General features: G+C 33.6%; 1 protein-coding gene across 9 annotated transcripts; it reads right to left on the bottom strand.

Annotated features, from left to right (window-relative positions):
- Positions 1–1,929: 1,929 nt before the first annotated feature.
- On the bottom strand, positions 1,930–15,450 carry wupA (troponin wings up A). Of its 9 annotated transcripts, none has more exons than XM_077431351.1 (9): positions 15,313–15,384; positions 11,921–11,961; positions 10,306–10,323; positions 9,954–10,082; positions 9,751–9,874; positions 8,473–8,573; positions 3,779–3,822; positions 3,505–3,646; positions 1,930–2,267 (listed from the first exon to the last, which is right to left on the bottom strand). In XM_077431351.1, exons 2-9 carry the CDS (start codon positions 11,933–11,935, stop codon positions 2,196–2,198), a joined length of 645 nt encoding a protein of 214 aa, XP_077287477.1. In that variant the 5' UTR covers positions 11,936–11,961; positions 15,313–15,384; the 3' UTR covers positions 1,930–2,195. The 9 variants fall into 9 exon arrangements, 8 of the variants coding, with proteins under 8 accessions (XP_077287477.1, XP_077287479.1, XP_077287478.1 ...); XM_077431353.1 differs by lacking the exon at positions 8,473–8,573 and adding an exon at positions 7,604–7,704 and having other exon boundaries at positions 15,313–15,381; XM_077431352.1 differs by lacking the exon at positions 8,473–8,573 and adding an exon at positions 7,900–8,000 and having other exon boundaries at positions 15,313–15,381.
- Between the last annotated feature and the right edge of the window lie 1,003 nt (positions 15,451–16,453).

A 16,453-nucleotide genomic window follows, 5' to 3' on the forward strand; every position in this document is an offset into this window, starting at 1 on the left:
GTCTTTGTTTTGCGCAACTCTCATCCATCGCATTCCACACATTTTCCTAATTTCATCTACCCATCTTCCCCGCGGTCTTCCTTTTACCCTTTTGCATTCTGTCAGGTACCATTCTATAATTAATTTTGTCCATCTTTCATCCATTCTTCCACAACCCTTGTCATACTTCTCACCCACGTATTCCGTTTCCTGTCGTTTCTCGTTATGCTAAGCATACAGCGTTCCACACTTTTTTGAGTTAATTGAACTTTGTGTAGCGAATTGGCGTTCAATGTCCAAGTTTCACATCCATACGTCATCACTGTCAAAATACATTGAACGAAGATTTTTTTCTTCAGGCAAAGTGGCATTTTTGATTTAAAAACCGCATTCGTTCGTCCAAATGTACTCCATTCTAATTTCATACATCTCTTTATTTCTTCTTATTTACTACCGGACATGTCAATTATTTAACCTAACTATATATAATTATTTACCACTTCTACTGGTTTATCATATAATGAAATGCTATCAGGCATGCATAAACTAAATGACTATGTATGTTGGGTTATATTTTACCTTCAGCTGGAGGAGCTGCTGCAGGCGCTCCTTCTGCTGGAGGTGCTGCTGCTGGTGCTGCTGCTGGTGCTGCTGCTGGTGCTGCAGCCGGTGCTCCTTCTGCTGGGGGTGCAGCAGCTGGTGCACCTTCTACTGGTGCAGCTGCAGGAGCACCTTCAGCTGGAGGTGCTGCAGGAGCTCCTTCTGCAGGCGCTGGAGCTCCTTCAGCAGGGGGTGGTGCGCCTTCAGCGGGTGGTGCACCCTCAGTGGGTGGAGCACCTTCAGCGGGTGGGGCACCTTCAGCAGGTGGGGCACCTTCTCCTGGTGGAGCACCCTCTGGTGGAACACCATCAGCGCTTTCTCCTTCCTTTAACCCACATAAAATATGATGAGCATCTAATGCGTTAATTTAGCCCTATCAGTATAAATTTAGCAAAATTTGGTCATGATTAAAAAGCAAAATTCTTTTCAATAGTGCAAGTTTAATTTTGATGCATTTGAAATACTAAAAAAAATGAAAATTAATATAAATTAATTGAATTTTTAACATTAAATTGGTGTATCTATAAGCGATTAAATTGAATTATTCTTGTTAACAGCAAATATTGTTACAAATAATTAATAATCATTTATAATATATTGAAAATTAAAATATTAATTTAATGATCATTGAATACATAATACATAGTACAGCAGTCTTATTAAAAAGTGCAAAAGAAAATAATAATAAAGGAGTGCATCTTATTGTTAGTTAATAAGAATAGGAGTTGTTAGTTAAAAAATATAACACACGCTATGACAAATAAACACTTACATTGATATCGATCTTCAATGGTGATTTTGAAAAATACTCACTTATCTTAAAAGCGAAATCTAAATTTGGGATATGTTTTAAGGTGTTCTAAATATGCAAAATTTATGAAAAAATCCACTGGACTACTTTCTAATACACAAGGAATTTATATAATATATGTTTTTACTACTGTTGTGTCACAAATAAAACATGAGCGGGTATGATGCTTACATAAATGACGTGCTGGGATTTTACTTTTGTATACTAAAATAAAAAATACATATTGTTTGTAAAATGAGGATTGCAAATATTTTCATGCTTCAATAAAATTCTGTGTAAATGATGTAAATGATTGTGTTTATTGCTGTGAGTTTTAAATACAACATGATAAATGTAAATTTTTGAACTCTTTTACAAATGTTATATATGTAGATATTATATTTAGTCCATACCATGTAAGTAAATGCAAATAAATAATTAATTTTTTTGATTTAATTATTTTTGTATATTATATTTTCAAAAGAAAAAATAACGTTAATAAATAAATAGATACACAAAAAAGAATTATAACAATGTAAAATAATCGATAAAAAGTACAGTTGTCGAAATAAAAACAATTGTAATGATATTTTAAATTTATTTATAAATTAAATTATATGGAGCTGCAATGAAATGGCGCTTTAGCGTATGCGCGTTCATTTTCAGTAGTGAAAGTGAAGACACAGCGCGCGTACCATACAAAATATTGCAAGATGGTGTTGTGAAGTGTTTTGTTATGATATAAATTGATATAATGTTGGTTGAAACACTTGGATGGAACGTGTTTCTATGGGAAGGTTTGAGGGTTGGGTCCAGCAGGCAGTGCTCATGCCTCAACTTCTTCCTCTTTTACCTTCTGTGCATCTCCGGATTTGCCCTTAGACCAGTCAGGTTTTTTCTGCAACATAAATGTGTTTTCAGAATTAAAAAAATGCCAAGATAGATCCCTCAAGATTAATTAATGTAATCTACCGCTTAAAGTTAAAAAGTTTAATGGTCCTTTAATTACGTGAGTGAATTTCAATTAAAAAACTTAAATTCCGCTTCAGAAAACGTTGCATAGATACTCTAATTTTAGAAGGATGTGATTAATTTTTTAAAAAGTAAAGTTTTAATCATCCTATTGTGATTTGAAAATTGTAAATATAGCATTATATGATATTCAATCGATAAGTACTGCAAGACAATGGGATGAAAATAAAGTTTCGCGATAAAATTTTTAAAATAACTAGTGATGAATACAATCTAAACTGGATAGCCTATGGATAATATGTCGATATATGTTTGTATAAATTTACATGTTATTTTGTTAAAGTGTATAAAAAACTAAAAGTTAGAATTGATCTAAAATTTTAGTATAAATTCATCTAGTGTACGTTCACTACATAAAAATAAAAAAAAGTTAATATCTCTAAAAGATACCTATAAAGCTCTATTTTAGCATTCAAAATTGCTTTGGGGTGGAAAAAAAAGAATAATTGTAAAATCAAACCGTGTGTTCTGTTAATATATTATAATTATTATATTAAATAAATAATATATAATAATTAAAAAATAAATAAATAAAATAGTATATGAAATATAGTTTCCTTTGGCTATGTACTTTCGGAGAACACACATAGAGAAATCATATTTTTCGAAATATTTACAAAAGGTTAATTTAATATAATATTGTGCTTGTATGTACAAAGAAGTTTATACTATGAAATTCTGTCTTAAATAATTTCATTTCAAAATAACTTCTATAAAATTAAAATAATCGTGAATGTGCCGTGCTACATCATAGCTAGGTTAAAGAGAAAATTTGCATTTCACCTAAAATAAAAAGGCATACTGAAAATTTACAATTTTTATTTCGGGTTTTTCCTTTTGATTTATTACCTTTGCGCTGGAGCCCCCCTTTTATATGCCATTCGGGAAAAAATGTAAAAATAAATCAGTTAATGACTTTCGTTACATGAATGCAATAAATACATATATTGAAAAATTGATAACTTTTTGCTTCTATGTATATATATAAATTCTACTAATAATACAACGAAGAAAAACAAGATATTGAAATAACTCACAGTTGAACAGATTCGTCTATTATGTTTGATTTTATAATAAAAATAAATAATTTGTATGAAAATCACCTCTTTGTCTTCTTCTTCAAGGGTGAATTCCTTCTTCTTGACAACCTTGAGTTGATTACGGAAGTTGAATTCGGCGGCTTTCTTTTGAAGCTTGGCGAATTTGTTTTCATATTTGGAGACCTTTTTCAAGGTAGGCTTAACGCTGTTAGAAAAATAAATACATTGTTATATTTATTATAATAAAAATTTACGGTGAAAGTTGTTGCTTTAAAACAAAAAGCGCAGTTAATTATGAATAAATTAATTTAAAAATTGATTGGTATTTCAAACTTACAATTTGCCTCTGAGGTCGTTAACTTGAGAGGTCAAGTCCGCAATCTGCGTAATTAAAAAAATGATTAGAAATTGGAAGTTCAAATAAATCAAAAACATTAACGTGCTCATACGGACAACACAATCCATCATCTAAGACAAAAGACTACTAGAAGAGAATATTAATTCAAATGAACTATTTGTCCAATATGTAAGTTAAAACATTCATTGAATTAAAGAAAATTGATTTGTGTAAACAAAAATATTATTTATCTAATTATTAGCAATCAAAATTTTAAATGAAAACTTTTAAAAGAAAAATTTTACTGTAATTTTAACACTAAGTTTAAAAATCAAATTGAAAAAATATGAACAGAACAGAACATAAAAAAACAAAAAAATATTTAATATTAATTTCCATTGACATATTTCACAGACTACAACTACTACTCAATAATATATAATAAATATTAAATTATACATGCTAACTAAGAGTGTGTGCGTTTTGTGTATATACAGTGAAACATTGAAATGTTAGTTTAGGTAATTAAAAAAAGAAAACATTGCTTGAATGATGGCATCAAACGAACAAACACAAACAGATATATGCAACCTACATACAATTTGTATACTAATAAATTGAATTAATCACAATGCCATAAAAAATATTAATGTTTTTTTTATATATTTTACAACAGCAAAAAAAATACATCGACTTGTTTTACTTTTATACAAAAATAATACAGGTTAATGTGTGTAAAGTCTACAGTCTTTTTTAACACGTTTAACATCTAAATTTTACAACATTTACTGGTTACATGTAATGTAGTTTGAAAATTAGGCAAAGTTATTTGCGTACGGTATCATTGCTCCTTTGGATATTATGAAAAAACTCTTGATGAACAAATTAAAGTAAATTTTTATCGTCTTGAAATGAAATTTTTTTTTTGGGATATTGGATTGTCATCTACAAAATGATTTTAGATGTGTAAATTAAACAAAAAAAGAAAAATATTTTTGATCGTCGGTAAACATAAATAGTTTATGTTGTATCGAATTAATGACAAGATAGGGAATTTGGAGTGTTAGTGACATAGGCTATATTTACAGCATTGTAACCGCACTATACCGATCTTAAATAAGAATTTTAAGATCAGTCTAAATACGGTAACGGGAAAACCTCTTTATAAAAAAACGAGTCTCTTCGGATGTCTTCTATGGAACAAATTAACGTTTCCTTCGAAAAGTGTATTTGGCGTGAAAGAAATTGTATGCCTTTTTAAATATCATAGTATGAACGTTGATGTCTAGATAAATTAAGAACAAAAATAAATTAGAAAGAGACTTTTAAGGTTCAAATTTTTTTCAGGTAGGATATGAAGGAGCAGGTGGAAAAAACTCCAATCAAGTCATTCATTCATTCAATATATAGTACATGTAGGCGGCTGGTCTCGGTCAGTTATCTTATGCCTCTCGGTAACAAACACATCAGGCTTAAGTCACCATCTATGAAACCTCTCGCCTAATGCCAAAAACATAAGATACGTTCCAAATCGTTTCAAAAATTTAACTGTCTTTTATATATAAAAATAATGTAATGCATGTGAATTTGATTCATTTGAAACACGAAATGGAATGTACCTTCAAATCAGTAAAACCAAAATTCTCCACGACTAATCTAATAAGAATATCCCACAGCACACGACACACAAACACAGTTTGTCATTTTCATTGTATTCTCGTTGTATATATAATAAAAATAAAAATATATATATCAAATTAAACTAAGGTGGCAGTGTGCGGAAGTGTCCGGTGCAAAATCGATTCTTTTTTTTATAAATATATTTGTTATTCAAATAATAAAGTCAAAAATGTGTGTTGTATTTCTTACTCTACTGTGAAAATCAGAAAGGTGTGAAGGACTCACAATGTTCCATGGGGAGGTGGGCGGTAATTTAAATAATTCGAATAAATATATACAAATTGAATTGGTCTACGCAGGAGGGATTTGTATGGGATGTATTCCGTAGCATGGCACTTTTCGTCAGATGGCTCGTCAATGCGAATCCTTCTCGGTTAGAGGGAAACGGACACGGTGTTCTTAGTGTTTCGTCGTGTTCATAGCGAGATTGGAGATTTGGAACAAGAAGCTTGGGCAGCGCCGGGCACCAGCGCCACCCCCTCGACCAGACCTTTTACTGCTCAAGTCGCAACAAAAACAAACCCTACCGTGTGCAGATGAAGCAATCATTCAGATGGCATTAATTGATCGGTCACACAAAAAATATATGAGAATTAAAGTTTTGTTTTTTGAGTGCCAAGTGCCATACCATAAAATGTGGAGCAAACATGACAAGGGCCATAAGCTTAATAAAAGTTGCGGCTGTCTGCGGTTAGGGGCTACTGGATACACATTTCATGTTGGGGGAAAAGTATTTATAAAACTAAAACCATGCAGTGCAAAAAGGTGGGCATTCATGGAGGGATTTGTCGGCAGATACATTTCTAGTAGAACCTCTGGCTACCGCGTTCGTCGTAGCTAATATCATTACGACATACATGTCGAACCAACAGTTCGTAAATTATACCTATGTATATATTAAAAAAAAAAAATTACAGACGTAAGAAATTTAAGAAAAGAAAAAATAGATAAAATTAAAGAGATTTTCACTATTTTTTTCCTGCTTTTTCCTCATTTTATTTTTGCGAATCCGATATAGCATATTTCAGGTTTTTCATTCTAAATTGATCCATTTTCATTTAAAATTAAACCTTTTTCATTTAAAATTGACCCCTTTTCAATGTCAATTAGAAATGAAATCAATTCGAAATGAATAAGGGTCAATTTGAAATGAAAAGGAGTTAATTTGGAATGAAAAATCTATATAAAAAGATTGGCTGTATATAATGCCTGATTTATTACTTCTAATATGAAAAAAATATTCTATCAAATGCAAAATAAGGATCATATCGACAAAAAAAACTAAGCTCTTACTACATACATATGTATTATAAATAATGGTAAAGCTCTTTGTCAAAAAAAAAAAATTGTATTGTAATATTTGAGTCCTTGAAAGACAACGACCGATTACACATGTAATGTTCTGATCAAAAGCCGAATCTGTTGGTAGACAAGAACACAGCTTCACAATAGAGACTTGCCTGCGGACAGATCTCTAGGTGAATGCTCACCTCAAGGCGGCAGGAATGTAAAGGTGAAGTGAGTTATGCTCTAGTGTTAAGCATGATGGCATGTCTGATATATAGATAATATATACAAATTGATATTGGTATATGATAATGGTATATGAGTATAGCGGGCGGCGGGCATGCGCTTGGGTGTGGATTTGCGGATGCTGCTGCGGGTAGGGCGGCTGCCTCTCGAGCTAAAAAATCACTCTCACTCTCATGGTCTGTCGTCGTTGTCATTCGATGGCTGGTTGGTTCTAGATAGATTCGCGCAGAATCGATTTTGCACCACCACCGCGGTCACAAGCCGGTTATTGGAACTAAAGTGTTGCGGAACTATGTACAGTGGCTCTACGGTCTAGTACTGGGGAACTTGGCGCCCTGGGGCGACGGGGCCCACACCCCACCGACTCTAAAACGCTCTAAAATTCGCCCAGGGACTGACCAAGAGACAGATAAATATAATTATTTACAAAGAAAAAACGGTTCTCAAAAACTGCAAGCGTTATCAACACGTAAAACATGAATGTCCACACGTTTTTATTACGTGATCTGAATTCTAAAGTATATATATATATATAGTATATATAAGGTATATATATAAAGAAATAATATTCACAACATGGTTGATATGCATATTTGATAGACAGTTAAATACCTCCCAGTCCCTTTTCCTGACTTCATGTTCCAAATCCCACTTCTGGCCTTCACAAACATACATGCGATCATAATACTCCTCTACTATTCTCTTGAGCTTGGCTACGGAATGGAAACAGTTTAGCGTTAGAATGGCGTCTCCGGGCGCTGGGTGTGTGGGTGCGCGAGCACGTGCACGGGCACGTGCTCGGGCACGCGCGTGCTCGGCCGACACAAACTGAATTTGTTGTTGTCATGTGGTGTGTGGGTGCAGTGCGATAACATTCTTATCATCGGATGGATAGCCCGCGATTTTACCTCTAGCTGTTTAAGGTTCCTGCCCCTCTCAAGATCGAATTTATCACCTTCGAGGCTGTACAATCTATGCCAGTACGAGGCGCATATGGTCTGCAACTCGGCTGAAGAAAACAATCCACAGTTCAATTCATTTACGGGACTTCATTTAGGAGACAATGACCCGGGGGGTGTATGAGGATAAGCGAAAGCAAAGCTAAAAGTTAAAAAAGTCGAAGAGACACCGAAAGGAAGACGGTTCGTTTCAGACAAGATGAGAGATGTTGATGAGATCCCCAGCTCCCCCCCCTGCATACTGCACGTCCGAGATCTCTCTCTCGTGTACATTATTGATTTCATTAATGATTAATTTTTGCTATCGGACGGCTGTTTTTTGTTACATACGAGGATATTATCACATGACATAGCGTATGACAGGGATTTTTTTAAATTTTTATTGTATTAACATTGCCCATGGCAACTAGAGCTAGAATTATAAGTCAACTCAAGGCTATACACAACCTGCGACCTTATTTATTTTAGAACAAACAAGTGGGGTAGCGGGGAAGGGAGGCTAGAAGCCAGGATAGGGCGCACCTCGAGCTCCTTGCGCGCCACCTCGTACTCCCGGTCGTACTTCTCATCTTCGAGGTTGCCGATGCGAGTGTGGTACGCGGTTAAGACACTCTTCAGGTTCGCTACAAGACCAAAGCAGTCACGGATGCTTTTAGTTCGCGCACTTCATTCAATTTGCATGCTCCGCCGATCCGCCGTCTCACTATATCTAAATTCTAACATCCCTACGGTAAGCCTAAGCTAGGTGTGAATAAATAGGCTGTTGGATGGTAAAACAAAGAGATATGTATAGCTGGAAAAGCTATGGAAGGCGGATAGCTGCGAGCGGCCCGCTCTCCGGTCATCGGTCCAGACACATAACACCACAACACAACGTATAAACAGTTGACCATTAAACCAGCTTGGGAATAAATACGTTAACATGGCTGTGAAATGTGTGGAAAATGCTTGTGTGAATTGATGTGTATTTTGTTTTTTTTTTTTTTTTTTGCTAACGAAAGTACTACCTCCTGGTCTTTCCTTTTAACGATATATTCCATATCGTACTTTTCATCTTCCAGTGCTCCAATGCGGGCGTGGTACTGCGTCAGAACCGTCTTTATATCGTCTATAAACATTATTCAGCCAAACCGTCAGACATATATATTTGTATGCACAGTATTAAAATACATTCCTCCTTTAGACCATCATCCCATAATAATTTACATATTTATATTGTTTTTTTTTTTTTTTGAAGAGACTTGAAAAATTTACAAAACACGTTATTTATTCAAAAATTGAAATAGTAACGCGAAGCGAATCTTCCATACTCTCTTTTTATAAAAAAAAAAAACTATATATATGTATATATTTGTATCATTACAGTATAACCAGAAGATTTGCTATGTGTGTGAAAATTCAAATCATTTACTACAATGCGCGAGTACTTGGTTTTTTTTTTTTTGAACAGTAAATTTATATATATGTACATCATAATATATGTATGTATTATATAATTTTTCCTGTTATGAGTGATGTGTTGTTTTGTATAGGGTGATTTTTGCATATGAATAATGAAAATGATACATATATCAACACAAAATTTAAAATTATTAAACAAAGGGAATTCTAATATACTAAGTATATGAATATAGAGAGATAATCTGAACTTTATGCTTTGTGGTATCAAAAAATTACTAGAATTGAATCACATTGGGAGAAAAACAAGTAAATTTATGTAAAATTGAATCAAATTAATGCTATTCCAAAAATTTCATGAAATACATTGTAGAAGAGGAAAAGTGAAAGATTTGGTTCTACCTTCATTGGCGTCTTCAATGTTCTTGGGTTTGCCACAACGTTCTTCAATGATGCGCCTCCTTTCAGCGGCTTTACGTTCCTGTTCTTTCTTCAATTCTTCAGCAGCTTTTTTACGAAGCAAAAGCTAAGGAGCGCGTATGAAATCATCGTCAGTATATCTCTGAAAAGTTTATTTTTAATACAGGTAAAGCTTGGACACTCACCCTGAGTTTCTTCTTCCTCTCGGGAGTCATGAAACCCTTCTTGGCCTTCTTGGCTTTGGAGGCTTCCTCCATACGCTTGCGCACTTCAGCGCGCTTGCGGTCGATTTCAGCCTGTTTGGCCTTCTTCGCCTAATTTCATCAAAATCATTCAGATAAAATAGAATCGTCATAAAAATCATTAAAACTTAATTACGATATAAATAAATTAAATATATTATATTGTATTTCTTATCAATGTGTTTTTGGTCATCAGTCATCTTATTCCTCTTCTTTTTAGGTGTAGAGGCAGAGTATTTCGTGTAATTTGTATGTATGTTAAGTGTAAATGTGTGTATGAATATGCAATACTAGCCTCGTCGATACGTTTTTTCTGTAAAAAAACAAAAAAAAAAACACATTAGAATCAAGTCAAGCAAAAATGAACTACATACAACGTATAAAGCAAGCAATACTGACATTTATTTTAAATTTAATTATATACGTTTGTAATTAAAACTGATTTGCACATATAGATATGTGTTATTACACAATATTTTTAAAGCATTAAATACGATGAATTTACTCTTGTATAAAACATGCTTAATTTAACATATATTTATTTATTTGTTTGCATTTTTGGTTAATAACGTTTCCTTATTCAAAATTTGTTTCGTGTTAGACATAAATTTACTTAACTTAACATTAAACATGCCGATTAAATTGACTTAACATCGATAAGAAGTATAATAATATATATCATGTTTTGGTATGTTGAGATTGTTTTAGAGTCAGAGAAGAAGGAAAAGACATAGACATAGAATGATTAACATGAGAGATGAGAATAGATACTATACGTAGTTGGTTGATGTATTTTTACATTATCTATATCAATAAATATTCAATTCAATATACATAGATAATGTAAAAATTTAAGAAATTAATATAAAATGATAGTATAATTTTTTTGAAATATGAGGTTTATATACCTACATACATACATACGTATGTAGATATAAAACCTTTTGTGATTTATTTTTGTTGTAGATTATATGAAAGGTACATAAATGGGTTATGAGACATGAAAACACGAATATACACAGATACAGATAGAAAGAAGAAAAGAGTGAAGTCCCTTTTACTTACGAAAGTCGTTCAGTATATGGTAGTGAAAACATTATTATTTCTATGAGAGGGTCTAGAAGAATTTTGATAGGTTTATAAATGTCTTGTTTGTATGCTGAGTAGATTCTTTCATACGCGATATCAGTGACGTTATTAAAGAAAATTTACATAGAAACTATGCAATTTCGTTTTCGTGAATTCTTACGCGAACGTTACTTTTTGAGAATCAAAAAATTACTTGAATAAATAGTTTGACAATTGTGTGTGTATTTTTAAATGAAAAAAAAGGGATATTGTTCTTGTAGATGATGAATAGGATAGAAGAAACCACTCGTCGTTTTGTTGACGGGGTATATGCGAATGAAAACGGTTTTGACCGTTTCCATGTTGTACTGTGAAAGAAAGATAGAGAGAAGAAGAACAGAAATAGATACATTGAAGAAGTTTCTTTTGTCTTGAAAGTAGAAATTATAATTTTTATATTTTAATATTGTAATAGAACTATTTCAAATCAACTACTGAAAGTTAACGTAGTGGTGAAAATGAATGATATGTACCTTTTGTATGACGAGTAAAACTTATACTGCACATTGAAATAAACCAGCAATTGGGGTAGTTGTCGTCGATAATTCCATCGCATCATGGTAGTTGCAGTTTGTGTGTATTTTTCAGCGTAATCCAATCCATTGAATTGTGTCCCGAGATGGGGGGGTATATGTAAAAATTAATCATATTATAATAAACCGTAAATACAAGGATAAAATAACAACACAATTTACTTACTGAAATACGGTTCACAACAATCATATTTCGTTTCGGAATTCATATTAGAAAGAGACGAAAAATTAAAAGTTTACCAACCTTACTTCATCGTCCGCCATTGTGATGTGTTGTTTTTAAAACTGGTCTGAAAAAATGAATGGAATAATTAAAAAGTTGCATTTTAATTCGTTCGAATAGTGAATAATAATAAGTTGCCTTTCGGTACATTTTTTTATCGAATTTCAAAAGCGCTTTCAAAGTTTTCAAAGGCTCGAGCTTTCACTGCGGTTTCTAACGTACATATGTATGTACATAAACTATATATTTTTCTCACTTGAAGGATTTCGAAATATTTGTCAACGGATATATTTCCGCCGGATATTTGTATCCTGAAAATAACTTTGGTTTATCTGCCATGGTACTACATATAAGTCATTGATAAACATCTCCTTTGTCGTTGACGGTGCTGTAATATCAATGATGTATTACGCCATAGGTATTTGTCTTATTTTCACGTAGTTGTAGTTGTCAAAATGACGTGCATACATACATATATGCCGGTTCTAATAAACAGTGGTTATAAAAAGCTCTTTGAGTTTCCGGCGGCTGAAAGCTGGGACTGAAATAGCTGCCAGTGGTAGAGACGCGCCGCGCCTAATTTGGGCCGCGAGCCCAACTCTCATAGCGTCTTCGGTTTCACAGACAGGGGTTTTCAACCACTATCAAGCTTTGCTAATATTCATATATATCCTCAACATAATTAAGATACAAAAAAAAACGTATGTACAGTGAAAAACTGCGAATTTTTAGAGAAAAACGCAAGCGAAAGCTCGTCCGATTTTCCGACATTGAATTTGAGGCAAACTTTTGTATAATAATTTTAAATTTGTGGTCACATTTCAATATTAAATTTTGCATACATAATCAATACTTGAATTGCGTATGCGAAATGCTATGAATTTTAAGCAATATACTTAAATTACATTACATTGAAAATCATTAACATTTAATAATAGAAGACCTTCATAATTAAATGAAAATTAAATTGATAAAAGAAAAGCATTACTTTTTTAATTAAAGTAGGCCTTTATCTGCATGGAATATACATATAAAGTGTCGTAGAACTACAATATGCGTAATGGTATATTAGCGATAGTCGCGACGCGGAAAATTTTTGAGATTATTTCTTGTACAGCAACTACACCTATTTCTAATAATGAATATAACTAAAATTACGCTTTGTATAACAGATATAATTAAAAAGTTTAAATTAATACAGTCGGTAAATGACCGTATAAATGAATCTGTGATGTTCCCGAATCATATGTACAAGATAATGATTCTATAAAGCAATCTATGTGACATATCTGTTTTTTCCGCAAAAAATCTTAAATAGTTCTGCGTTTAAGCACAGCAGGCAAACTCATTTCAGCCTTGGTATTTTATTTTATAAATTTAGTTTGTGAAATAAATTTCAATGATAGTTTACGTCCTAGATACGTTCGAAATAAACTCGGCACACGTTACTATTGGAAAGTCGCTTAAGTATACATACAATACAGAAATAGACGTTGAATCATAGACATGAATTGATGGAGTTTCTGCCGCAAGTCTATTCGATCGCCGAATAAATTACATATTTATTTTCATCAGGGGACATGTGAGAACTTTAACATGTGTCCGGAGCGTATTTATTATACAAGCTTTCATTATAGAATGTTACCGCTCTAAATAGGGACAGGAATTCCGAATTATATACGCGGTCGATATTGAAAAATGTTTCTCATTTTAATTTGACGGTCTCTCGGAGATGCAAATGCCAACATTGCAGAACCCAAAATAACAATGGCGGATGAGTTTTGAATGTTTTCCAAAATTCGGCAATAGCCGCGGTGATTGATGGCCGCCGATCGTATTGCGCGTCGCTGGCTTTGGCAAAGTTTTGTCATTGAATGATGATGGCTGCCACCCTCAACAGAGTGCCCTATCGGAGCCGAAATTAACTAAGAGTAGTTACTGGCACTCGGGAGCCAGATCATCCGTGAAAATGAACCTCGATATAAAATATCGAGAAACTCTGCTTCGATTCGCGCGAAAGCTCCTCGCGGGAAAAGTATATAGCGACTGTCTGCGAGCATAAGGGTTATAAATCACGAGCTAATATTGAGGGGACCAAAACGAAGAGTTGAAGAAAAAAAGCAGCTGTGTTGTATCTTATGATCAATTTTATTCTGGACCGAACTTCAAAAATGCTTTGTATATTAAAGAAAAGTCATAGTAGATATATGATCTTTATGAGCTCAGTTGGAAAGCAAGAACGTTTCGAACTTCTTAAAATAGTTTGGTTATGTTAATCCTCAATTGAGATTTAAAGTGATATAACGGCGCATATACATTGTGATATAACGATATAATTTTAAAATTTTATATTTTGAACACAAGCCGACTATAATTATTGAACAAAACGAACCTTTTAAAACTATAAACGTTATGTATTAAGTGAATCATATGCCTATAATTGATAATTTAAGATTGAAAAAAGCATTGAGAAGATGAGACGATTGAAAAGCCTCAACTTGTGGTATAAAGCAAGATTTTTAAATAAATTTTTAACACGGAAAATAGTCGAAACATGAATGAATAGATAATAGCCGATCCAATTAATTCAAATATATAAATAAAAACACTTCAAAAATTTTAACGCAATGTGTCATTTATACATATGATTTATAATTGAACGGAAGTGATATAATAATAGCCTTTAAAACATAAAATACATATCTAATATATAATTTCGAAAGAGGCTTTGTATGCATGTTTTGGTTGATAGAATCCAAGACGTTAAATTTAATAAAAAAAAAAAACAAATATTCAAATGAATTTAAATAAAATAAAACTATTCAAATAAATTTAATGAAACGTTTACTATTAGATTAGCCATATTTAAGCGGATTTTTATATTACAAATACCGAGCGAAGCCGGGTAAAACCACAAGTCAATTATAAATTTAATATGAATATATACTTTATACGAATACACTTGAAATCGAAAGACTCGCGTGAATTATATTTCCAATTGAAATCTTAGATACATCGAAGAAGTTGAAGTCTCACTTGACCTATGGTTTGCAAAAGTCATAATAAAAATATATATTGTTGGTGAAAGATTTTTTTTTTATTTGAAGCATATTTCAAATGAGATCTTCACTTGCTACGTGCACTGAAAATATTCAGACTAGGAAGAAGACTAATGATGCAAGATGGCCTCGGCTCTCCTCTCTATTTATAACGCAATATCAATATAACTTTTCACTTGTACGTATGCGAATCGATCGTCTGGATTGGCAATATGTAACACTAGAACATCAAATTCCAAGGTGGAAATCACTGAAAATCGGACTAGGGGTGGAGGTGGAGGGCGTCACACGTGGCACGGGGGTGGGGGTTCCTTCGAGGGGGTGCTGCGCCCTCCTAGGGGGCGGCTTCTCGCACTCACCTAGGTATTGGATGGTGGCTGGTGAGCCCTGGCTGATGCACTGACCTGAGTGAGGCGCGACAGCGGACTGGCGACCTGGGACGGGCCTGGTCTATGGTTGGCCCCGCTCCCACACCAGAAATAACACGGGAACAGTGTGGGTCGGTCTCTGCTTGCTCTCCGGCATCGGTGGTAACCTGAACGTGGTCGGGTCGCTTTCGAGGATCGGATTTTCAGCTGTTTTCAATACGCCTATATAGCGTCCGAGAGCGAAATAAGGGATTTGGGGGCGTTTTCACGGCCGCCCCCATCTCAAATGACTGGAAATGTGTAGCTTCGTCTTCGGTTTTCCATAAAAAGTAGCTTAGTGTGTACTGCCCCATTTCAAAACTCCTCTCATCTACGCTGTGCTACTTTTATTTCTATTGGAAAATACTGTCATATTAGCTAGCAGCATAGCTCGGTCGTTAAGCTTCTGCTTATAACACCGAGTGGCGTCGGGTTCAATCCCATGAGCTGACTTTGATTGAAAAGAGTATATGTATCTGTAGTGCTGCTAGTCAAACCTGGATATTTGTGCTCCTGGTCGATCGTTTCCTATCAGAGTTTGTCTATTTTCTCTGATTTCATTGTTGAAACGGTTCCCGATTAAAATTTGGCTAAAATCCTTCCTACCTACTATGTTACCACTATTTGAGTATGATAAATGTACAATAAAATGTATGTACAATTCATAGATGTCTCGTAAATTTTCGAGTTTTCAGTGTCTCGTAATTCAGCGACTTGTATATTGGCCAGGAAGGCGCATTGGGGTTTTCCTGTAAGGCCTTCCTGGTGTAAAATGTAATAAAATAAATAAATAAAGTTGAATGTCAGGTTTTGTATTTAGAACCAATTTTGAGATTTCATATACCTGATGGTACTTCGAACTTGGATAGTTTTAAGAAAGGGTTGTAGTCAAGGAAATTCCTATGCAAAATTATTTGAAAAGGTTCCAATGCTTACTTCAAATTCAAGCAGCTTAACATACATATAAACCATATAAATACATTACTAATAAAGCATATAAATCTCTTGGATTCCTACTCCACTCAACAAAACTCTTTAATGATCCTTATGTAAATTACCTTATTTTTCCCTTGTAAGGACTCACCTTGAATTT

This window comes from Arctopsyche grandis, chromosome 5 (genome assembly GCF_051622035.1).
Source record: "Arctopsyche grandis isolate Sample6627 chromosome 5, ASM5162203v2, whole genome shotgun sequence".
Classification (NCBI taxonomy): domain Eukaryota; kingdom Metazoa; phylum Arthropoda; class Insecta; order Trichoptera; family Hydropsychidae; genus Arctopsyche; species Arctopsyche grandis.

Coding starts and splice junctions, on each gene's coding strand:
- wupA (XM_077431351.1), bottom strand. Junction 3,823..8,472: donor TGGCGCGCAAGGAGCTCGAG/GTGCGCCCTATC, acceptor TTAATTACGCAG/ATTGCGGACTTGACCTCTCA. Junction 2,268..3,504: donor TTGAAGAAGAAGACAAAGAG/GTGATTTTCATA, acceptor TTTATGTTGCAG/AAAAAACCTGACTGGTCTAA.